Genomic DNA, 24,290 nt, shown 5'->3' with positions numbered 1-24,290 from the left:
AATTGTCGAATGAATGTAAAAATGTGTCTATTTACTGCTATGGGTATAACAAATTTAAAGGGCGATTATTGAAGCTAAATTAAGATGAAAATAAAGAATAAAAAAATTGTGTTTTCAGCTTTGTATTTTAGTTACTGTCAATTAAAATGCCCCTGTACGCGAGCAAACCTCCTTACACGAACGAAATAGGTCAACCAGAGCAGCGGGATGCACAGTAATACTCAAGTACCTAGTACAAGTCATAAGGAAGATCGTGGTATTCCGGATGTAAAATATCTTGCACGTTTCGTAAGAAAAATCGTAAATTAAACATGAAATCTATCTACTCATAAAAAGCCATAAGGTAATCCGATTTTTAATTATCAATAACTAAAAGACAAAACCAAAAATGCAATTTTCTTTTTATCTTTGATTTTTATTTTATTTTAAATTCAAGAATCACCTCTTAAATTTTGTACACCTGTAGCTGAACTCTCTATATACAGCGTAGCCCATGAACTCTGTCCAGTTGAAATATGTTTGTTGTTTCAAACAATAGGCGAAAATATTTCTAGTAGAAGATACAGAATTCAAAGGAATACATAACATGGTAATAACGGTTTCTTGACAAGTTATTTGACAAGATTTCGTCGGAATACACAAAATTCCTTATGATAGATTTATTTTAACGTCTATTATACACGAATTATACATATTTATATATATTATTAGTACAATCTTACACAATTCGGTAAAGATTCTAGTATAAACATCGTATCATCGAATGAAATTTTTAGTTTCTACAGGTAACTATAGATACATATACAGTCGTAGCTTCGTAGTTACTCTTCTCCATCCACGTGTGTCAACAAATTAAACATATTTCTCGACGATAAATCGCCTCTTCTTAATTCTCACAAAGTCAAGAAAAATACATCTTAACATATGATCAAGATTATCGTAGAGATATATCTTGAATTTCATGATTGACTTCTATAAATTACTTGCTCCTCTCGGGATGACATATTAATCTTAACACATATACACCATATATTCATTTAAACGGAACTACTTAATATAAATTAGTACGTCAATACCTTCGCAAAACATTAACTTCGATGAAATTAAAAAATTAGACTGTGTACTTGTATTGCCTTACCACTTCTGTTGCTATTTGCAATTTCATAAACTTTTTCAAATTTTTATGAGCACTTAAAACAATGTCATAATACCATATCGCAATTCCTCAAAACTTTGTAGCGCACAAAATTTTTCTCTTGATGTTATATACAAATTCGGCTAACAAATTTTGAAAGGCGATAGTAGAAATATCAGTTTTCGTAGATAAACTTGAAATACAAAAGAAGGAAACCTTCTAGCAATATAAACGTAAAGATGTAAGAAGATAGAAGATCACATCATCAGTTATAACATCAAATTGATCGTAGTTAAATTATTTGCAATATTTTTTGGAATGTCATTTGTTTTTTATTTCAGAAATAAAAGCTTTATTTCGACTAACGTAAGTAGAAAAATTTGTAACATCTAATAAATTTGAACGTATGTAATGAAACATATTCACTTCGGTTGAGTATCTGGTTGAGTTTGAGATTGCTGCTGTTGTTGCTGTTGTTGCTGCTGCTGTTGTTGTTGCTGCTGCTGTTGTTGCTGTACCTGCTGGGTATGAATGGGATGTGCAAGAGTTTGCAATTTAACTTGACTAGGACCAGGACTACCTCTTGCAGCTGTAACGACAGGTTTACCCTGAGCAGGTGCAGCTTGGCGCAATTGAGCACTACTTGCAGTCATAACTTGGATCGTCTGTTTCAAAGCAGCGGATGCGACTGGAATTACTCTCGTCTGCAACGGAGACTTTGCTAAAACTACTTGTCCAGGTTGAGAAACTGCTTGTCCTGTAGAAACCTGAAGTCATATTTTATTTTAAAAAAATGTAAAAGAAACGAACGATGTCAGCAGAATTGGCATCTGAGGTATATAACATACATGTGTAAATTGTTGCATCGCTGATGGTTGAACGTGTTTCATAACTTGTTGAATCTGCTGCACGGTCATAGTCGCAGGCAATGATTTCTGTTGTACAATCAGTTGAGTCTGAACACCAGTTTTCGCAGCGACTTGCGTTAGTTGTGCAACTTTCTGCGCTGGCAATTTTCTTTGAGTGATGATTTGTGGATGCAGAGCGAGCTGACGGATTTGTTGAGGTGTTGCTGTACGCACACTGGCAACGTTTGCAGTTTTTACTAAGGTAGCAACTGGAGTTCCACTAGCTGATGTTCCAGCTTGTACCTGCAAACCTGCCTGAGCAAATATTTGGGCCGGAGTAAGTCCAGTCTGTGCAGGTACCTGTACTTGAGCCACAGCTTTTGCTTGTTGCTGCAAAGCCTGCCGTTTTATTAAAGCAGCCATTTCTGTCTCTGATACTGTACGAGCTACCGTCTGTTTTCCAACAGTTGCTTGTGCAACAGTACCAGCAGTTATATTCTGCTTCATCAACGTAGCCCTTTGTTGCGCAGCGGCAGCTGGAACGGCTACCGATACCTTTTGACCATTCACAGCAGCCTGTGCTTGCAATACCTTTAGTTGCTGCTGTCGCAATAGAACTTGCTGTTGTCGGTAATATTGTAACTGCGCTGCAGTTAACGTTTTAGTACCTGGAGCCGTCGCCACGGTAACCCCAATACCTTTTTGCGTAGCCGCGGGTGAACTTTGTGCAGCGGATACTAAACTAGCCGTTGCAATTCTTTGAGCAGCTTGAAGATTACCGACACTAACAACGGTTGGCGTTGTCCGTACATCTTGCATACTTAACGTTCCTCCTGGTCGAGCTTTAACTGTCGACGTAGCAAGTGTCGTACCACCCGTAGTAACATTACTAATTGTGGTAATAGCTTTCATTGTAGTTAACCCTGTTGTGGCGGTGGTCGCAACTTGCGTTAGTTGATGCACTTGAGGAGTTGAGGTATTTGAAATATTTTGTTGAGCTTGTTGTTGCTGCTGGAGTTTGATTTGCTGTTGCTGCTGCTGAACTTGTTGCTGCTGCTGTTGCTGCTGCTGCTGTTGTTGTTGCTGTTGCTGTAATATGCGAGCGGCTACTTGTTGTTGTTGCTCTGCTGATAAAACCTGAATACAAAATATCGAATGATGCCATTCAGTGTTTAAAAATTTCGATAATTAAAAGACATTAAGCCTTATTATACTAACAGCATGTTTCAGTTTCTCCTTTGCGATCCTATCGGCGCGTCGCGTTGCAACTTCTATGGGAGCTAATGGGTTATCATATTGGATACCACATTCAGCTAAAACTGCAGCGTTGGTAGGATTTTTCATTAATGGGTTAACGAGTAACGGTTTAACAGTAGGCGTTCTTTTATTCGAAACAGATTTAATGGTGTCAAATCTCTGACAGCACATTAATGTAAACGAATGATTTTTATCCTGATTATATAACTGAGACGTTTTCATTGGCCTGTTTGTTTTACTTTGTTGCTAAAAGAAGACGATTAAAAAATGATAACTTTTTTCCAACAAATATGTCTCGTGTAGAATAAAAATATCTCGATATACCTCGGAAACCTGAGGCATTTTGTAAACCCCTTTCTGTTTCTTTTGTTTCTTCGGCGTAGTATCATAAAGTAACTTTCCCTCTTCTCTTGGTACTATTACTGATTCGTATCTGCTTCTACATTGTTTAGGAGATCTATATATTCGAGAAGTATTATTAACTATATCCGCAACCAAATCCCAATTGGGAGTATGACCAGGAGATAAAATCATCAAATTTAGCGGCAGTCCTTGATAAACCTGAATTGCTTGGAGAAGGGCCCAATCCTCATGTATCATCCAATCTAAAACATGTTCTTGGTCCACGGAAGACTTTGACATATGCGACGGTTTTATACCAGGCAGTGGAATTGGTGGTCGAACTATACGGTATTTATGTAATTTCATATCGCGACGTATTTTCATAAGCGCTGGTGAAGGTCGATCGAACAAAGATCTCGGTGCATAAACAGATTCTTCCTTGTGTCGCATTTTAACCGTTCGCCGTCCTACATAGAAGATAAACAATTTAATATACAATTAAACAAAACAATATCAACTGTATATGTACATAAAGAAAGTACCATAGATAGGTTTGTTATAAATATACCAACTACTTACCATCACGATCAGTAATTCCACTTTCGATCCTACTTCTTTTTTGTTCCTTTTTAATGTATACCGGAGGTAATTGTGCCTCCGACATAGGAGTATTTTCATAAAGGAATCCCAAGGAATAGTCGATGTAAACATCATTATCTGTTGTAGGAGGTGTAGGAGGACACCACATCTAATCATTAAAATAAATTTTACATAGATTAAACAGAAAATACAAATAAATATAATAAATGAAAATAGAAATAAAATTTCTATACTAACCGGCATTTGCTCCATATTGTCGTCCGATAACCATATCTGCAAGACATTAAAAAGTACGTCTATGAGATCCGAAAGTTACAAATAAAAAATCTGCTTCAACAAAATTTAAAAAAAAGATTACGAAGAACGAGCGTCGTGTACGAAACACTCACTTTTCAAACATGACGAATAATTTGAAGAAAAAATGATTTCTTCTCCGTTTTTATATATGTCTTCATACGTCTTCTATTAAACGCAATTGAAAAAATGCTAGAATGCTTGAATAACTGAGTAATCTTGGAAGATTAAGGAAATGAATAGGAAATATACATACATTTTGCTCGTTCAAAGGCTCATTTTTCTACTCAAGAATTTCATTACTTCAATCCCGCGTAGATATTAAATATTGTACAAGACGCTCATTAATGTGCCTGCTTATACCTTGGCTGACTCCAAGTTTGGAATGGCAAAGGCAGTGTTTTGGTGCCATTTTTCGAATAATTATTTGGAGCTTTCTACTGCATGCTATTATCTAATATTTGCAAAAAAAAATTCTTTTCTTTAATGTGCGGTCATGATAGCCTTGCCACACCAAAACATCGCGAGAATACAAGATCATTACTTTCAATGATCTCGGTATATATAACCAAGCACACTGAGCAAAATTTGACACCAAAACGGAACTGAACCTTTGATCGAACAGACTTGGATAATCCGCACCAAGAAATAAGAAAACACATGATCTTCATAGCAAGGAATATTTTGTTTATTTCCTTCCTCGGACTCACTCGATCATACAAAATACAGGCACGCAACTTAAATATTACAGTGGGGCATACCATTAAACGAAGAATTTCTTAAGTCTAATATGTAATCAGGTCGCGACCTTGCAAGTTATGTAGAGTACAAGGCGTTACACGAGAGCAAAGTACGTCGCATTCACAGAATTACGTCTGCTTTTTACCTCTGACTCGACTGTTTATTTAAGGAATCAAACGCTACAAAATCGTCGCAAAAAGCGAGACTTTCGCAACGTACTAATGAGCTAAGCTGTAATGAAATTTTGTCTCCTCTATATATCCTATTATAATACAATCGAATGCCTTATTCTTTTATCATTTTCTTTCGTTTCTTTTTATCACCAAGTATAAATTACAATGTCAATTAAAGACATTTGAATTCTTTACAAGAAAGTACAATTTACAATGCTAAAAATGTTACACGTATGTACTTAGTACAATGAAAGAAATACCTCTCACTTATCTTTACTTTTGTGATTATATACAAGAATCATGTAAAAATTAAGAAACAATTAGAACTTGGTTTCTCTTATGCGCACGCCGCTCCAAGTAGTAGTTCAAGACAATGTTAATGTCTAAATTATGAGAAATATTTATACAAACACGCTGCTAAATGTTACAGCGATAAAGTTTTAGCGGGACTCAAGATATAGTACCGCTACTGAATTTTTCCAATTGAGTTGTTTGCGAAGAAGGAGGAGGAGGAGTAAGCTGAGTACGAATCAACTTTTTCACTGGCGGTATCTGCTCTTCGTCATCTAGCGCGTCAGCTATTTGCGATTCATTCGTTTTTCCACTTATCAATGGCTTTGCAAATGATGACAGTCGTGTTCGTTTAATTTTCCTTCTTAATTTCTTTGATCCGTCTGATGAATCGTAATTAGAGTCGTTGTCCAAATCGACCAATGCTATCACTGTTGATTGTATTGGAACCTTATCAGTTTTAAGTTTAGAATTCAATGACGTATTTTTGTTCAACGTCGGTGATTTTCCTGCCTTATTGGAACTGGTATAAGTACTTGCTACGTTGGAAAATACATTGGAAGAAACACGATCTCGAGAACCGGTATCCAATCCAGAATCACACCACTCATCTACTTTACAATTCGGAGTAACATCTGAAATCCTAAAAACGCAATTTTTCCCTGACGAATCGGATGTGGAATTGGAATTAGAATCGGCGTTTTTTTTATTATTTTTCGTGTCAGACGAATTGCAATTAGATGTCCTTGTATGAACGGAACTAGAAGCTTTACTGGTATGATTACTTCGTGTATCCAAAGTAAGAATAGCAACGACTTTAGCAGTTCTTTGTGGTTTCTCGTTAATTTCATTAAAGGAGGATAGCGTTGAATCATCTTGTTTGGGAAAGGTTTCTGACACAACCGCGTTACCATTTGAATCTGTGTTCAACGTCTCTGTTTTCCCAGATAGTGGTGAAACGGCAGAAGACTCCTCTTCCTGTGATTTTGAATCGGAAGACGAATCCATCTTCCGAACGTGCTTATTCCCTTTGTTTGACACATGATTAGCACCCTTTGCCGAATTTAGCGTAAAATTCAATCCAGATCGAGTAACTCTCGATCCTTGTTCAAAAGTAGGAACAGGTGTATCCGGTCGTCGTCTTGGTGTACTTGTATTCGTACTTGTAGATTCACTGTTTCTTTTACATCTAGTTGAAATAGAACTAGCGCAATCTTTCGAATCGTATGTTGGTTTCATAGGTGGTATTGAACTGCTTCTTCGAAACACAGTTGGATTCAAAACACCATTATCCAAAGTCTTTGACCTACGCGTCATGGGTTTTTCATATGACGCTGTATTTTGTTCTTCGTTTCTTAGCGATGAACTCAAATTTGACATAGACCTCATCGCTAATCGTGGGGAAGATCTAAAGCATTCAGGCAAAGGAGTGTCTGGTCGTCTTTTTTGCAATGATTTTGTGGAATTTGGATTCGGTGGAGGTGTTAAAGAACGGATTGCGCTTGACCTTGTAATCCTAGAATGTTCTATCGTCGGTCGAGGTGTGTCGGGCCTTCGAATCTGTGTTACTTTGCTAGTTTCTTTACGATGAGTATTCGAATTTGAATTTGAAATTTCACTCCCTTGACTTTCATACGTATCGCTACTACATAATATCAAATTTTTATTTTCAGTATTTTCTACGCTAACGTTTACTTTCGCGCTTCTTGTAGTCACTCCGTAAGATACTGTATCTGGTTTGCGAAATTTAATCTTATTTTCTGTATTAGATTCAGATCCACTTGATTCATTCGAGCCTAAAGTATCAAAGGAAAGGGTATTGTCATTGTTTTGTGTCGATGAGGTCGACTGAATTTTTGTGTCAGTTTCGTCGCGCACACATTCATCTAATTTAGTATAGTCTTCTTGTTTGCTGCTACTAGGTTCTTGACTAGAGCTTGATTCTATCACAGAAATGGATTCATTATCATTGGCAGACTTATTTGTTGTATCTGAATTTGAAGTACTTTCATCATATTGTTTATTATTTGTTGAAGTTTCTTTCATATCCATGTCTTCTTTCGTTTCGATAGGACTCTGCGCTCTTGCATCATTTTTTACACTATACTCGTCATTAGAAATATTTGTATCTTGGAGCTCGTCTACAGTTTTATTTTCTAATACCTTCGATTCCGCGTTAGAGATCGGTAGTTCTTCTTTTAACCCCGCATTTGATTCATCAATGGTGGATGAAGTTATCTTACTCTTAGAAACAGTATCACTTACTAATTTCTTTGTTGTAGATTCAGCATTTTCATCTGTATCGTGAACGACTATTTTATTCTTTAAGGGAGCAATCAATGAATCTTCCGATATATTAATTTCTTCATCTATCTCCAAAGTCATTGAACTTTTCAAGCATTTCGAATCAGAAATTCTTTTTACCATATTCGATTCCATTACAACTGGACGAGTACTACTATTCTGTGAGATCAAATCAACGTTAGAATGTTCGGAATCGTCATTACAACTTGCAGCACCTTCTAAATTACTAGATTGCGCCATTGCTATGGACATTAACTTTGTAATATATATCGAAGATGTGGTATTCTCTGTTAACTGTTGTGCTGCTTCACCACCGTCTTTGTTATCAATTATATCTTCTTCTAAATCTTTACTCTGTTCTGACATGCCCGATGAATTACCTGATTGAGAACACGTTTCTATTTCTAACGAATCTAAAGGTATGGTGGTATTAGATTCGTCTGTGACAGTTTTATCGTAGTTCGATTTTGGCGAAGAAGTTGCAATTGTGCAATGATTTACAATCACTTTACCATTTTCGATGCTTTCAGATCGCTTTTCATCAGCAGGCAGAATTGTATTTTTTTCAGCATCTGTATGTTTTAAATCAGCTGTTATCACCTCTTTCTCATTCACGGTATTATCTTCTTCATTGGGTTTATTCGAAATGTTGGTATTATTTAACTTTTTAGGGCTTGAAACTGGTGGCATAGGTAAAATGAAACTTTCTTCCGCTTTCATCCTCATTTCAAGCTCACGTTGTTTACGCAAATTGCTGGCTCTACCTCGGCATTTCGGTTTTATACCAGGCAAGATAGGACTTACGTCCAATGTCCACAAATTAATTTTAACATTTCCCCTTGATCTCGTCCGTGGACTGTTCAGGTCGAAATGATTTTGACTAAATGATTTATTAGAACGGTTCTTACGCTTGGGATATCCACCCTTTTCAGAATCATTTTGATCGTGTGCCTCTTCCTCCTCCTCATCCTCATCGCCTTGACTTTGACTTTCCGTATGACTCGACTCTTCGTCAAGGCTATCTTCTACCACATCTTCTTGTGACTCTGATTCTGATTCTGTAGTAGTCTCAGTTTCACTTTCCGATTCTTGAGCACTTTTACTAATATTCTTACGCGAATTCCTCCTCCTATTCGGTGGGAGTTTCTTATTGACTAATTTCTTAGAATTACTAGCACTATTAACCTGATTTTGCGCATCCTCGCGTCCAAACGTCAAAGGCTTCTCATCGTCATCTGCTAATCGCATTCTCCTTTCTTCCTCCTCGCGCAACGCTCGTAGCCGATCCAACTCCCACTCTTTCTTCTGTTCTTCGAGTTCACGTTCGGCTGCTGCAAGTTGTGCCGCAGAAAATGCACCCTCTGATTCCTCGACAAACTTCATCGCGTAACGTTCTATGGGTGTTAACTATGTACAAAAACACAAACATTTTTATCGATATACACACTAAAATCTGAATAGGATATTATAAAAATGAATAAAAACGTTATTTTACCTGCGATACTAAATTTTGTACTTCAAGCTCGGCCTTGCTAACTTGCATGTCATCTCTGTCCGCGTCATCCAAGGGTATATTTTCGTCAAATTCTGCTAAATCAGCAACAGCCTCTGCTTTAGCGGTCTTTGCCGCTTGGACATCAAGATCCTCTTCAGCAGCAGCAAGAGCGCTTTCAAGCGCACCCATTGCTACTTTATCCTCTAAAGTTTGACCTTGGTTATCCTTTTGCAAGAACTTCTCTCGATCTCTATTTTGTTCCAATACTTCAGCCATTCGAGTCGTTGCATCATTCTCCGATTGATCAATGTTAAACAGATCTTGAATCGTAGACTGTAAAGATAATCACAATCATAAAATATTATGTTTTAGAGCATATTTCTTCGTTAAAATTTGTCAAAATACTTACACTTTTGAAATAAGCAGTTGTAAAATTACCACCCTCGATAGCTAAGTCTCCAAGTAGTCTCTTCTGATTGGCCTTTTTCAGAATATTTTCTTCTACGGTTTTTTCACTTACTAACCTAAAACACGTGAAGAATAATTAAATATATTCATAAATATAATATACGTATATTATATTTTTTATATATACCTGTAGATATGTACATCACGTGTTTGACCTATTCTGTGACACCTGTCTTGTGCTTGGGCATCCATCGTAGGATTCCAATCACTATCGTAAAATATAACAGTGTCTGCTCCTGTAAGATTCACACCTACACCTCCAGATCTTGTCGACAAAATGAAACAAAATATTCGTTTGTCTCCATTAAATCTTTCCATCAAAACCTACAGTTCCCCGTAAAATAAGCCATATTAGAGAACAATAAAAGAAATAATGATATAATAATTTACAGTAAATAATCATTACCTGCCGCTGATCAACTTTAGTAGTACCATCCAAACGTAAATATATGTGTCCATGAAAATTAAGAAAAGCTTCTAATACATCTAACATTCTGGTCATTTGTGTAAAAATTAAAACTCTATGGTTCTCAGATTTAAGCTTTCTAAGAAGTTGATGTAGTGATTGCAATTTTCCACAGTCATACTGTATCAATCTGGGATCTGGGAACTGTGTCATCATTGCACTAGCTACTGGATGGAACAATGCCAATTTTGGCGATAGTTGACGTTGTAATTCCATTTGTATACGTCGTTGAGCGAACAATTTATGTGGAGGAGGATGAGAAACGTGAAAACGTGGCGTAGGGGCGCACACAGCAGGAACATGTACAACAAACCTAGCATAATATTATATTACGTCAAGGATAATTAAATAACTTCAATAAATTACTAAACACTAAACTCTTTTTTATCAATATACAATACCTCTCAAAAACTTCCTTCAGCTCCTCAACAATTTGTTCTGTACTTTTGATTGCCTCTGCAAGTGCTTCTGTGCGAGAAAAAAACTGCCTTCGTGTACGTGCATTATCTTCAGCAGTTGCACAGTGAACCCAACCATTATGCCACCGACATGCCGTAGATGGTTTACCAATTCTTAATGCCATAAACAAATCTTCTCCATAGAGAGGGCATGCGGCACATCGTCTTTCATTAGTATTTGCAAGTAGACGAAGTTTAGCTTGTCTTCTTTGTTTCCGTTCTTCTTCTAATTGTGGCTATAAAAAGAGATATTATATTTTAAATTTTCTAAACCTTCAAATCCTTCAAATATTTACAACCTTATTCGATTAAGATAATTACCAAATAAAATTCGGATTTTGGACGTTCTTTCATTTGTGCCTTTTCTGATTCTTTTTGTGCGTGTCTAGTAACAATACCACAACGGTTCGATTGTTGTTGAGATTGTCCATTGCCAGCAGGAGACTGTGGAGTGACATTAGGAGAGGCAGTAACATTAAGAGGCGGCACCCTCATAACAGGTCTTCCACTTGCTCCGCTTGTAGTTGTAACCACTCCTCCTATAACTTTATTCACCGTAGTTGCCGAGGTAGATAGGCCCATTAAAGATTTTGGTAAAACTTTCAAACGTGGTACACATGGAGTCATTACTGGAAATGAAACTGTAAATATAAACAATGTTAATCATTCTTAAACAAATCTAAATAAGATCTGAAAAATATATCAATTTACTAGGGTAGAAATATTGCCTATTAATCCTTTGCGGACTACCGCCGAATATATGCGTTCTGCGTAAGCCATCAATTTGGCCGAGGAAGTCATATGCGTTTGGCGAAAACAACTGATAGAACCAAAAGACTCATATATTTGTGTCATTTTATTTATCCTGTGGAGAATCTGTGCATGTACATATGTTAGAATTTGACATCTATGAATGAAAAGCGCGTCTAAGCAGAAATGTGCGCTGGCAATTTTAAATGACTATCGCTGCAGCAGCTCGGCCCAACGGTTACGGTTGACTTCGAACCGTCCCGTCCACAAAGGGTTAACATAAGGAATATTGTAGTCATGCATTTTGTATTATTCTTTAACATTCATCTAAATGCATACAAATGACATGAAAAAGGATATATGTATTTGGTGCACATTTTTTGAACATAGAACATAAATGAAATCAGTGGGATATGAGCACTCTTAGGACAAACCTGTGTTAGTGTTTTGTTGATTTGAAGTCAGAATGATATGTCTACCAATAGATGTTTGAACCACTTGTGCAAGATTAGGCATTGCTATTCTTTGGACGGAATCACCTTGTTTAACTGCAACTGTTTGCGTTGCTAGCCGTTGCAGTCCATCTATAATATTTGCATTCCCTACTGTAATCCTTTGTGCACTCGTTGCTGCTGTAGTTGGTGTCACTGTTGTACTTTGTGGGTTATGTGCTAGTGTTCCAACAGGAATTGCTATTTTCGAAGCAAACACAACAAATGTTTTACACAAACTGTGATTCACAAATGTTAGATTATAATTAAATGTAAGTTTTGTTAATGTGCTCTCGGTTCTAGAATGCTTATATAACATGGGCAACTATAAACAAGCTGGCCCGAGATCAATTGCTCTAGCACCACTGCAAGAATGATTACACAGCGATAAGTTTGAGTGCAACCACTGATCGATGATGCACAAGGATTCCAGGTTTTGGATATAAATATAGTAGTAGTAAACGTATAAAAACACACGAGGAAAAAACCCTCACCTTTTACACTACCCTGATGTTGAACTAATTGTAAGGAATATCCTTGCAACTGTTGGCCACCGGATACTTTTAGTGTGACACCTATGAATTTATATATGGATTTATAAAAACAGAGAAAATTAATTGCAAAAATTGGAAAAATCCAAAATATGAAATGTCTATAAAATCATTCTTACCTTGCCCTGGAGTGCTTTGATTATTTGCCGTTTTTATCAAAGGAGACGTTCCAACTTTTGGAGTAGGCAATATTCCAGTCAAATTCTTTAATTTTGTTTGCGTCTGCCGCGGTACGGATGACGGCTTAACTTGATTAGATAATCTAACATTCATTTTAATCTTTCCAGATGGACATCTCGGAGACGGATCTGGTTGTGTGTCTATTTCTTCTATAAGCTTGCGTGGTGTTTGCAATCGTCTGACTCTATGCGCCACAAACGCAGTAAGACTTAACTCCAAATCACATAATAAAATATTAATACTAGATAGATCGATATGCTATAAAGTAAAAAATAAATACATTATGCTTTCCTCTAAACTTCTAAGAGCATAATTAATATTAGAAAAATTAAATTATATATTTTACCTTAAATGGATCATAATCAAGAGCACTCCATACTAACGAAGCTGTGACATATTCAATAGCTTCCATTTGAAATGGTGATACAGTAGGTCTAACTTCAAATAAATTTGGGTGGTTGCATACCTTCCGTAATTGCATTAATACATTAATCACACTTAACAGATTGCCACTAGCGAGGGTCTCCTTTGTTCTTAATGAAAAACAATTATATATATATATATATAATTGTTGTATATATATATATATATTCACATTACATAAATCTTTGTGATATAAAAAGAAATGACAAAATATGTAATGCTTACTTTGCTCTGGACATAAAATCATCGTATAGGTATCGCTGACGTTTTGATAAACGGCACATGACGACGTGCTCATACTTTTTGGGTAATTGTTTTTCTACTTCTGTTTTTAATCTTCGTAATAAAAAAGGCCGCAAAACCTACAAACAATATAATTACTATATAAATAACATATAACAGAGAAACACAAATCTAGAGGAAAAGATTGATACAATGAAAGTTGTGTTTCTCTAGACAGGATTCGTATGTCAAATCAATACTTTACGACACGCGAGTTTTAATAGAGAATTTTTTTAATATCTCGCTATTTATATAAAACAGACATGCGATACGTAATCATCATATATCTGTGTCGGTAGCGAATAATTGCATACGTGAAACAAGGTATATGAAAATAAATTACGTACAGACCTTATGCAGACGACGAATAATATTTTCATTGTATTCACTATTTCCTTCTATCATCCCAGTAACAGGATTACTAAACCATTCTTTAAATTCTCTATGTGACTGAAATACATTCGGCATTAAAAAATGCATCAATGACCACAGTTCCATTAAATTATTCTGTAGAGGTGTGCCAGTAAGCAATAATCGTCTGTAATAATAAGGATTTTTATATAGAAGTTCCTCATATAATTTAAAATAATATATTTATAAATTATATTAACCAAATATATATTTACCGTTGGGTTTGAAAATTCAATAGTAATTGCCATCTCTGTGATTTGAAATTTTTTATATTTTGAGCTTCGTCCAATATAAGATATTTCCACTTTTTCCTTCTAAAGCTTTGATGATCCTGTATAACCAGTTTATATGATGTTATGCAAATATGAAAAGCGTTAGGTTTAGTCCAACCTAAAAATAAACAAAATATTACAAATACTGTTATTTCCACTTATATTTGTTCAGAGATAAACTAATACCTGTTCTTTTTTGTTTCCTTTCTTTTTGCGTTCCGTAATAAGTCAAAATCTTAAATCCTGGACACCATTTCTTACATTCCATTTCCCAGTTAAGCATAACAGATGTTGGTACTATTATGAGATGAGGACCCCAATTTCCTTTTTCGCATGCCAAATGCGCAAGTAAAGCAATCGTTTGTATGGTTTTACCCAAACCCATTTCATCCGCTAAAATACCATTTAATTTCCTGTCGTACATTGTAACAAGCCAATCTAATCCTATATGTTGATATTCTCGAAGGGGATGTTTCAGAAGAAATGGAATTTTCGTAACAACCTAAAATTATATTGGTTTCGTTAGACAATCATATATAACTTTATTTTAATTCGTATAATTCATATAACTGGTAAAATTTGTCATGATAATTCTCTAAAATAAATCGATGAATCAATTTACTTGTTAAAAGAAAATCATTTATACTTTAGCCTTCGTAAATGGTCATGTGCTAAATATTGTTACACAACCTTGGATGAAAGGCTGAATAATTGATATACCCACAACGGAATTACAAAAATATTTCAATGACACGTACACTGGTGGTAAGTAAAGTATTTCCTTTAGGTTGGATACTTTCTGCCAATGCTGCAACGTTATCCATTTCATCGCGAGCATTTGAATGGTCCATCTCTGCAGTCTGTAAAAGGCAGAATAACCAGTGCATTTTTTTGTATACAAAATTCCTATATGAGTACTAATGAAAACACCATCTAACCTTATCATTTGATGATTTTTCCATGGATACATCTTCTAAGAGAGATTTAAGTCCAATATCGGCTTCATTATCAGTTTGTGTTTGAGACTCTTCCTCATCAACTTCGTTGTCACTCTCTTCACTTTCACTTTCGTTACTCGTAGATTCTTCGTCATTTTCCTGAGCTTCTTCTTTTATGCTTTCTTTATCTGACTCTACACAAATAAATACATATATATATATACATATTACAAATTTTCATGTTTATTGGATTATTGTAACAAATGTTAATTTTCAGACAAATGCCTCAAGTCACATCAGTAACAGGAATTAAGAATGAAAACCATTTCTTAAACCATCAGGATCGGTAGAATATCATCATCAATGAACAAATATAATATGGCGAAAATTAACTTAAATAATATTGACCTTGTATAGGTTCTTGTTCAACATCTATTGGCACATCTGACATGTTACCATATTTGGCCATAAGTTCATCAATAGACATTTCATTTTCAGCCTGAAAATATTAAACTTTTATAAAGAAAATCCATAAGTCCTCCATAATAGTTAGAAAAGTATATATATACTTTAAGATCGTCTAATTCTTGTTTATAATCCGCATTTTCTTCCAGTTTTTCTTGTTCCATAATAGTCTCCTCCTCATCGGAGGATTCATCCGATGCGGCAACAAAATCCATATCGCCATCTGTTGTCTTTTCACTCTCCTGTTAATAAATACATATAACAAATTTTTTATTACCGTAAAAAATGTCATTAAAACCCTTGGTCTAAAATTATTTTACATACTTCCTCTACTCCTTTTGATGCAGGTGATAAACTTTTATTTCTATTTTCCAAGTAATCAGGTGGTAGCTCTTTAAGGAGATCTTCTAGGGGTAGCTCTGATTCTTTTTTCAGCAATTCAACTTCTTCTTTATGATTTGTCACAGATTTCAGTTCTTCTTCGGCTTTTGCTATGGTTTCTTCATCATCATCTGAACTTTGGTTTGGTTGAAAATCCTCTATATCAACAAGATTAAAATTATTAACATAACTGAAATATGATGAGCTTAGGAAAATGTATTTTACATACCATCAGAATGAGATTTGCCGGGTGGTATTGGGGAAGAAATACGCGAACTATTCATGGAGGCTGGCACACTTTGAGGACCATCAGTTTTATTAAGTCCTTCAGTTAACCACGTTGAATATTTCTCTGTTTGACCCACAATAAAATTTAAATGTTGATCTAGTGCCTGCTTTCTTTTCTCTTCAAGCCTCGTCTGTTGTTTATATTCCACTAACTTGAAAACAGAATATAAACATGAAGTATACATTCAGTCTTATAAATGGTTGAAGTGCTACATAAAAATATATGTCCAGCATCAATTCTTTGATTATACCGTAATAATAAATACAACCATACACAATGAGCAGACTTTGCTGTTCCCACAACGAGCACACAGTTTCAATTGAAATACATTGAAATTGTCGGCTTAATAGTGTGGGGTAAAATCTTTATTATTATAGTTTACAATTCTAACTCTTTTTCTTGTTACTTACTTTTTCCACATTTGTCCAGAAAGTTTTGATTTCTTTCGCAATAAAACTAGCAATTTTCTTTAACCTAAGTTCTTGTGATTTTTCAGCTTTTTGTGCTTGAATTGCTTTCTCTTGGAAATATTTCTGTACCATACGCGCACACTTTTTCGCTGCAGCTTTTTTCCACTTCCGTTCTTGAGCAAAGTCAGCAGCTAGCCAAACCATCTCTTCTAACAAATAGTCCCAGTGAGCCTTTGTACGAGGTGGTTCTTGTACCTTAGGCAACCTTCTTTCTGACCATAATCCTTCCCGCTGTAATTCCGCAATCCTTTGCATAACATATGCTTCCTACAAACATTTTATGTATCAAATTATACCAATTTTTAGTTATCATAATAATTCATTAAATGTTGCATAATTGCATAGAAATTACTTTACCTGTTTTGCCTTTTCTACAATTTGTTCTTGGTTATTTGTGATATCACATGACGTAGCTGCATTAGAGGCAGGTAACTTAACAAGTTTAACTACAGGCTGAGTAGGTATAGTAGGCGCAGAAGATGTTTTTGTAACAGTAGCTGTGGTGGTGGTAGCTCCAGTAAAAGTAAGGGTAGGAGTAGTCATTGTAGTAATAGTTGTTGTAATGGATGTAGCTATTGTAGATTTATCTATCACTGGACTTGTAACAGTTGTTGTCACAGGTTTCGGTGAACCTGGAACTATTGGTGCATTACCTGTAATAGTAATAAAATAATTTAATACATGAAGAAATCTACTTAGAGAAAATTAAGAGTATGTATACATGTATCAACAGCGTCCTTAGGCTGAGAAGCATATTGCTAAACAACCTTACATATGCTGTGAATTAATATTTCACACAAAGAGTGATCTGATCCAAAATGTATAAACTTGAATTAGCCGTCTATTGTGGAATACTCTACAATATCAAAAAGAATATACTATATATATATATCATAATATATAAATGATTAACATAAACATAGCTGTAAGTTTTTTTCAAAGATATAAATCACTAAATGAAAATGAACTATGAATTTAATGATTGTATTAAAAAATAAAATAAAAAAATTACATCTTATATGAAAGAAAATGTCCTATTGCATTTCTTTAAATGAAAATCATTGCTCTTAGTATTTTAAGAAATATACAATACTATTTGAGTACAAAGCTAGCCATATCATGTTTCACTCACCATATCATGTTTATTTAATGAAACATATAATAAACTGTTTCACTAATAATGCAAAGTAATATCTAGTGATATTTTCTCAATTAAGTGAATTTTTTTTAGATATATTGAAAATAATTTTACAGAATTCAATAAAGATTATTTTTAAAAAAAAGTAAGGAGTCTAAACATCAAACGATAAGCCTGCAGTAATCACCTATAATGAACGTGGGTGCTAGAGTAGAAGAAGTAGGTGGAGGGTGAGCGGTGACTGGTGAAGACTGAATTGCTGCTCTGAAGGCAAACACCATGCCATGGCGGCCCCCTTGAGGCCTACCTGGTACATGTCCTATTATGCAAAGTAATTACATATTTGGTTGTTGTAAGATATATACTAAAACTCCTAATTGCATTTCCACATTCTCAAAAGCTACTTATTAACAATAAGAAACTAGTATAAGTACCTACATACAGAACATATTCTAAAATATGTTTATAGTTTTTGTGCAAGATTAATACATTACACATGAATTGAAATTATCTTTTACACTATAATACTTATACTTTTTTTAAAAATAATGGTGTGCCTTTTAATATTCTATTGAAAATGATTAGTGTTAAATGTAAAACATCTTATTAGAAAGTAAGATTGCTATAATATAATTTAAATTATCAAATCAGTTACAAATGTATTCACAATGACAATATGATTACCTTGTTGATTAAGTTGAGCTACTGCAGCAGGTAATGTCGTGGACACCGCAACTGGAGCAACATTCATTCCAGAAATTTTTACTTCTGTACACTGATTCACAGGAACTATTGTAGAAACAGTTGTTGCAGTTGGTGTTAATGGAATTTCTGATATTGCTGGCAGTGGAGCTGTTAAATCTTCATCATCATCATCTGGATCTAATCTATGTTGCCGTAAAAAATGCAAATATTGGGGTGTTGGAGGTCTCTTCCTCCATGTTTGAAAATCCATTATATTGCCTCCAGCATGAAGAAAGAATAATTCTGATGCATTCTCTACATATCTCTCTCTTATTGCACGCATCCTTTTCATTTTATGTTCCATAATTCTCCTTCTGTAACCCATTGCATCATCAGCAAGCATAGTATGTTTTTCAACAGAATCTGTTAATTTCAACTTTTTTCTTGCAGGTGGTGAATGCACAGAAGCTTGCGAGGTTGGTGCAACAAACATATTTCCAATAGAAGTTCGAACAAGTTTTGGAGATGTTGCTAAAACAACTTTAGATGAACCCTGACGAGTAGGCGATGTAAGAGGTGAACTACTTGCACCTGCAACTCCCATGCTACCTGCGCGTGGTGGTGTACCACTGATATTAACAATTCTTGTAACACCAACTTGTTGAATGTTTGTATTTGTTGTTGCATTACTTGGTATAACCTGTATAATCATATAAAAAACAAAAAATCATTAAAGTTTTATTATATATCATTTATTATATATAAAATTTTATATAAAATTATATATATAAAAAGTTACAAAAATTAGAATACACTAAAAAATATGCACCTGTGTAAGACCAGGGACCTGTGAAGTAATAACAAATTGCTGTCCAGCACCTGTAGTAAGGACATTAAGTCCTTGTGCAGTAGCAAGAACTTGTTGTAAATTAACAGTCTGTTGCGGTGTACCTCCATTGCTACCCCCATTATTTCCTCCACCCCCATTGAGGGGTGGTAAAATAGGTGCAGTCTGCTTATCACTCATTACACATTACACTATGATATAAAGTAATAAGAAATGTTATTAATAACTTTGTCATTTGCAATTGAAAAATGAAGGAATGAAACCATTTATCATTTGTAGAAAAAAAAAGAACAATACATAAGAATAAAATATTGATAATATTTAAAGAAATATACTTCAATAGATAAATATAAATATATACTGTTACCAATAAATGTTAAATTAGTATGCTCTTATTCAAAATCCATATTTTTTTATAATTCTATCTATACCTTTATCTATCAAACCAACAATACAAATTTAAATAATTTCTAATTATACTTAAAAGAAATATAAAACAAATATTTTTTATACTTTATAATAAAAGTAACTTTATGTTTGTTTGTTATTCTCATAAGTATCTTAGTAATAATGTATCAAGCATTAAATATTTTAATCTTTGTACCTTACATTTATCAAGCAAGCTTTTTTTTAAACCTATATGTTTGTATTCAGAATAAATTAATATAAAACAAACAAATAGGGAAAAAAACAAACAAAATAAGCAAATTAAAAATTGAAAAGATATGAAAATAAATTGAAATTGTGCTTCTTTGTATTAAATTGAACATTTCGGTAACAATTACATATTTATTTTGCAATAAAAAAATAAACATATGAAATTGATAATGAGAGAAAAAGATGTATAAGAAACAACAAACTAAAGCTTCACAAATTACTAACAGTTTATTTTTCAATTATTTAAAATGTATATAAGCAATTTATTATTTAATTATAGATCAGATATGTACATTTCAAGCTTATTCTAAGTAAAGTAATCTCAATGGTTCAAAATGAGAACGTTAATTGATTTGTGAAAAAAGCGCCGAAATCAAAATTTCTCCGTTGATCCAACTGATACACCACATTGGAATTTATAAAACATGCGTATTGCGCAGAAGAAAAAACACCCTCAAAAATACGGCATCATGAGTAATAAGAACGTATCTACAATCAACCGAATAGTGAAATGAACGATGTCATTTAGAATATCAAAAGATTGCAACGAATACGCAAACGTCCAATATATCAAGCATTCAGGGCGTTCAAGTCTTTTTATTAGAAAAATGTCAATTTGTCTTAATGTAATAACGACAATCATCACACCAGTCTATCAGTTAAGCTTTTTAAGAGTGGAAACAGCTTTTCCGATCTTTTAAAGTGTATCGCTTTCCAAATAATACATTTTTCACAATTGCGTCAGTGGAGCCTCGCGGCGATACAAAGGAAATTTTTCGTCCGCCATGTTGGCGTTGGTCTGATAGGAGGGCGGACTTACCATACTGTAATCACAAAATTCTGCAACGTAGATGAGCCATCCACAAAAATAATTGTTACACCCGTGATCGACAAGCATTAAATTGTAATTAGGTACTTCACGTAATGTACAGTGCATGAGCTATATCTAATATTTTACAGAACATTTTCGCTCGACTCGCTCAAGGACGCACACACTTCTAAACATGGCGACGGCTCCCGACAAATTTCGACCGCGACCAGATCTTGAGCTGCTCGCTACTTCACGTTTACACAAGCCACGGAGAGATGCCGCTCCAACTGGGCGCTGAATCTACGATTGGCCGAATACAACCGGATACTTGGCAACGTGGCAGTATCAGACGTTCCCGATTGGTTAATAGTAAAAATATTAAAAGGGCTCGTTTTCCGACTAACAAATCAAATCAGCAACTATTATTTCTAAGTGTAAAACATGCATTCTTTACAATCTACCACTATACGGATTACAATATGCATGAAACCTATTAATAAAAAGATACTACATGTTATTACTTGTTGATAAGGATTGAAGATATGTAAAAGCTTTATCGTATTTGGTAAAACAGTTTTATCTGATTATCTGTAAAATAATCAAATTTTTTAAAAATGATCACAAAACGGGCGCTCTTATGATGTCAAAAATATAGAAATTAAAAGATCTTGTAACAGTAAATTATTATTATTATCCTTCGGTAATAATTTTATACGATTGTATAGTAACCGACAAATATAGGCATACATTACATGTAGTATTACATCACTTTACATTCCTGGCATCGTGTAGAAAGCCGTTATCCAAATGTTTCGTTTAATTTATAACGCAAACAAACTAATATCATGAAACTACATATCTTTTAAAATATTTTCTCTTTTACTTACAGCTACGCACCACGTGATTCGTGCATTATCTGTATATAGTATTTGGATAATTAAGTATTATATTTTTTCTTATTGTTTCTTGCTTTGACCATTATAGTTATTTATAAGAGAAAATTCCATACATATTATTAAAACACTTGTAAAAATATTTATAAATTTCATATTTTTAGTTGATAATATATTTATTCAATGGTAATGTTTTCTATTTTAAATATACACAATTTCTAAAGTATTATTAACACGGTGTATTTATTAGAATAATAAATTTTGATTAAGTTTCATACTAAGCGCAACATGGTCGCCGCGCTATATACACTTAAATATACCACGTGCTACTTATAACCATTATAATGTAACTACTATTAATAATACATGTAAGAGGAAGTAAAGTTAAAAAAGAAGAAAAATTGCACCTACTTTTTCGTTAATTCCTTCTGTGATTTTCTGTATCCGTGAATGTGCACATTTTCTACCCAAAATCGAAAAAATATATATCTATACGCTGAACACATGCGCAACTTCTCGTGATACAACGTATGCTAAACACATTTTCAAATGCAATGACACAGCCTCGATAAGTCTTCTCGTAGAAAACCATAATTATATCCACGATAGATTCTATGTGAATCGTAATCGAATAATAAATGAAATTTCGTATATTTAAAGTTTGTGACACGTTTTTCTGATTCTACTCGATTCTACTATGCTCAACGAGATGCTCACGTGCAATACAGTACGTACAATCGTAAGAATGACGCTGAGGTCATTTCGATACTCGGCGCATCATCTGTTGATTGCCTCTGTTACGTTTACATTGATCTACGTAGTACGGGTGATAATGATTTAAAATTTTTACTTAAAATTAATAACGAAAGATAACAAATTTATTAGATTATTTTAAAATGATTATAGATTTTTATACGAATATTTTCAAATTCCATTATGTTTCGATTATGATTAATCATATATATCGTGCAAATTAAAAAGTAGAGTAAATAATAATTTTAACTTTCCGGAAGTTTTCAAATTTCAGTTTCGATTAATTTAAAAAGAAAATTACAAAAAAGATTATAATACAAAAGTAGGAAGTCTAAAGTATGATGTATAGAACTTGCGAATAGCGCCAATAACGACTGAATTACTGTTTATCTTAAATATGACAAAACTAAGTGCGGCCATAAATTCAAAATTATCAAGCTCCGTGATAGAACAATTAGAACGTCAACACATTTGTACTATTATACAATTTGTAGATGAGGATCCTGAAAGATTGGCACATTTTACAGGATTATCGTTCAAGGTATATATACAAACTTATAAAAAAATAAAAATAATCGTAATAAATATTTCTGAATTAAATTTACTAATAAATAATAATTTTTATAAAATGTTAATTTTAAGGTTAAATTTACAGGACATAATTGAAATTAAGCAAAATATTTTAAAAAAGTTTGGAGGTATGATTAGAAATGCATTTGATTTATTTGAAATGGAACAGAATAATATAATTCCTACTAATTTATCAAGGTATATAAGCATGTTAAATACAAATGGCACTAATTGAGAAATTAATATAGAATTTGACTGATTAGTTTAGACAATCTATTAAAGGGTGGTTTATATTATGGTCAAATTTATGAAATATGTGGTCTATCTTCAAGTGGCAAAACACAATTATGCTTTGCAATTGCAACTAACATTGCATTGAAAACTAATAATGTTGTAAGGTACATTGATACAAAAAGGGATTTTTGTGGTCTAAGAATAGAACAAATTTTACTAAAACAGGATTTTAGTAAGCAGGTATATATAAATATAAAAATATAATTATGATTTAAAATGCTAGTAAAACATATTTTTATTTCAATTTTAGGTTATAGATGAAACTATGGAACGTATCAAAGTATGCTGTGTATACAGTATACATCAGTTGTTTAAAGTTTTATGCTTGTTAACAGTTAGTTTGAAAGAAGAAGGTGGAGAGTGTCGTACTAGGATTATAATCATTGATTCTTTACCAGGAGTAATTTTTAAATTTTGTAAAGATCGAAGAATAACAGTTGCTTTAAATCATCTAGCAAATATGTGTCACTATATTGCAAAAGAATTTCGTTTGTCAATTATTATTGTTAATTTGATTACTCAGTGGGGTGTTGCCAGTGAAGAAGGACCTAGCACAAGCTCAAATGAAAATTATAGTGTAACTCCTACTTTAGGAAAATATTGGTTACATATTCCTAATACAAGACTGTTATTGGAAAAAATTGAACTTGAAAAGAGAAAAATTTCAGTTTGGAACAGTTGCCAATTGGAAGCAAATCTTACATGCACGTTAACTATAAATGATTCTGGTATTTCATGTCCATAAATACATCATGTACATCTATAATTAAGTATAAGTTTATTATTAATTTGATTTACAAGGATCTTGTAAATAATATAAATAAATATATATATATATATACATATATTTTGTATGCTACATAAACTG

The 24,290-nt window shown here is 33.7% G+C and overlaps 2 protein-coding genes and 1 non-coding gene across 9 annotated transcripts; 1 reads left to right on the top strand and 2 right to left on the bottom strand.

The window, feature by feature from the left end:
- Window positions 1–644: 644 nt before the first annotated feature.
- On the bottom strand, window positions 645–22,353 carry LOC132904776 (helicase domino). Of its 6 annotated transcripts, XM_060955474.1 has the most exons (34): window positions 20,922–21,726; window positions 19,427–19,635; window positions 18,598–19,297; window positions 18,101–18,232; window positions 17,133–17,428; window positions 16,716–17,042; window positions 16,246–16,456; window positions 15,960–16,174; window positions 15,740–15,877; window positions 15,579–15,669; window positions 15,171–15,364; window positions 14,991–15,092; window positions 14,419–14,734; window positions 14,176–14,350; window positions 13,901–14,087; window positions 13,493–13,629; window positions 13,191–13,377; window positions 12,784–13,102; window positions 12,608–12,688; window positions 12,057–12,314; window positions 11,194–11,513; window positions 10,816–11,108; window positions 10,355–10,727; window positions 10,076–10,272; window positions 9,890–10,004; window positions 9,481–9,813; window positions 9,171–9,392; window positions 4,420–4,455; window positions 4,162–4,330; window positions 3,565–4,049; window positions 3,202–3,486; window positions 1,984–3,120; window positions 1,654–1,902; window positions 645–1,614 (listed from the first exon to the last, which is right to left on the bottom strand). In XM_060955474.1, exons 2-34 carry the CDS (start codon window positions 19,622–19,624, stop codon window positions 1,558–1,560), a joined length of 8,535 nt encoding a protein of 2,844 aa, XP_060811457.1. In that variant the 5' UTR covers window positions 19,625–19,635; window positions 20,922–21,726; the 3' UTR covers window positions 645–1,557. The 6 variants fall into 6 exon arrangements, with proteins under 6 accessions (XP_060811457.1, XP_060811453.1, XP_060811452.1 ...); XM_060955470.1 differs by lacking the exons at window positions 645–1,614; window positions 1,654–1,902; window positions 1,984–3,120; ... (3 more) ...; window positions 4,420–4,455; window positions 20,922–21,726 and adding an exon at window positions 22,217–22,353 and having other exon boundaries at window positions 5,143–9,392; XM_060955469.1 differs by lacking the exons at window positions 645–1,614; window positions 1,654–1,902; window positions 1,984–3,120; ... (2 more) ...; window positions 4,162–4,330; window positions 4,420–4,455 and having other exon boundaries at window positions 5,143–9,392; window positions 20,922–21,729.
- Window positions 16,529–16,663, bottom strand: LOC132905739 (small nucleolar RNA snoR639/H1). Its single transcript, XR_009657853.1, has one exon. It is a non-coding gene; the product is annotated as a small nucleolar RNA snoR639/H1 (small nucleolar RNA).
- Window positions 22,354–22,614: 261 nt separating the features above from the next.
- Window positions 22,615–24,261, top strand: LOC132904796 (DNA repair protein RAD51 homolog 4). Of its 2 annotated transcripts, none has more exons than XM_060955504.1 (4): window positions 22,615–23,099; window positions 23,214–23,326; window positions 23,392–23,602; window positions 23,673–24,261. In XM_060955504.1, exons 1-4 carry the CDS (start codon window positions 22,956–22,958, stop codon window positions 24,165–24,167), a joined length of 963 nt encoding a protein of 320 aa, XP_060811487.1. In that variant the 5' UTR covers window positions 22,615–22,955; the 3' UTR covers window positions 24,168–24,261. The 2 variants fall into 2 exon arrangements, with proteins under 2 accessions (XP_060811487.1, XP_060811488.1); XM_060955505.1 differs by having other exon boundaries at window positions 23,201–23,326.
- The last annotated feature ends 29 nt before the right edge of the window (window positions 24,262–24,290 follow it).

Source organism: Bombus pascuorum, chromosome 3, assembly GCF_905332965.1.
Source record: "Bombus pascuorum chromosome 3, iyBomPasc1.1, whole genome shotgun sequence".
Lineage (NCBI taxonomy): Eukaryota > Metazoa > Arthropoda > Insecta > Hymenoptera > Apidae > Bombus > Bombus pascuorum.
Note: the sequence above shows the minus strand (reverse complement) of the source record. Positions and strands in the feature narration are given on the sequence as shown.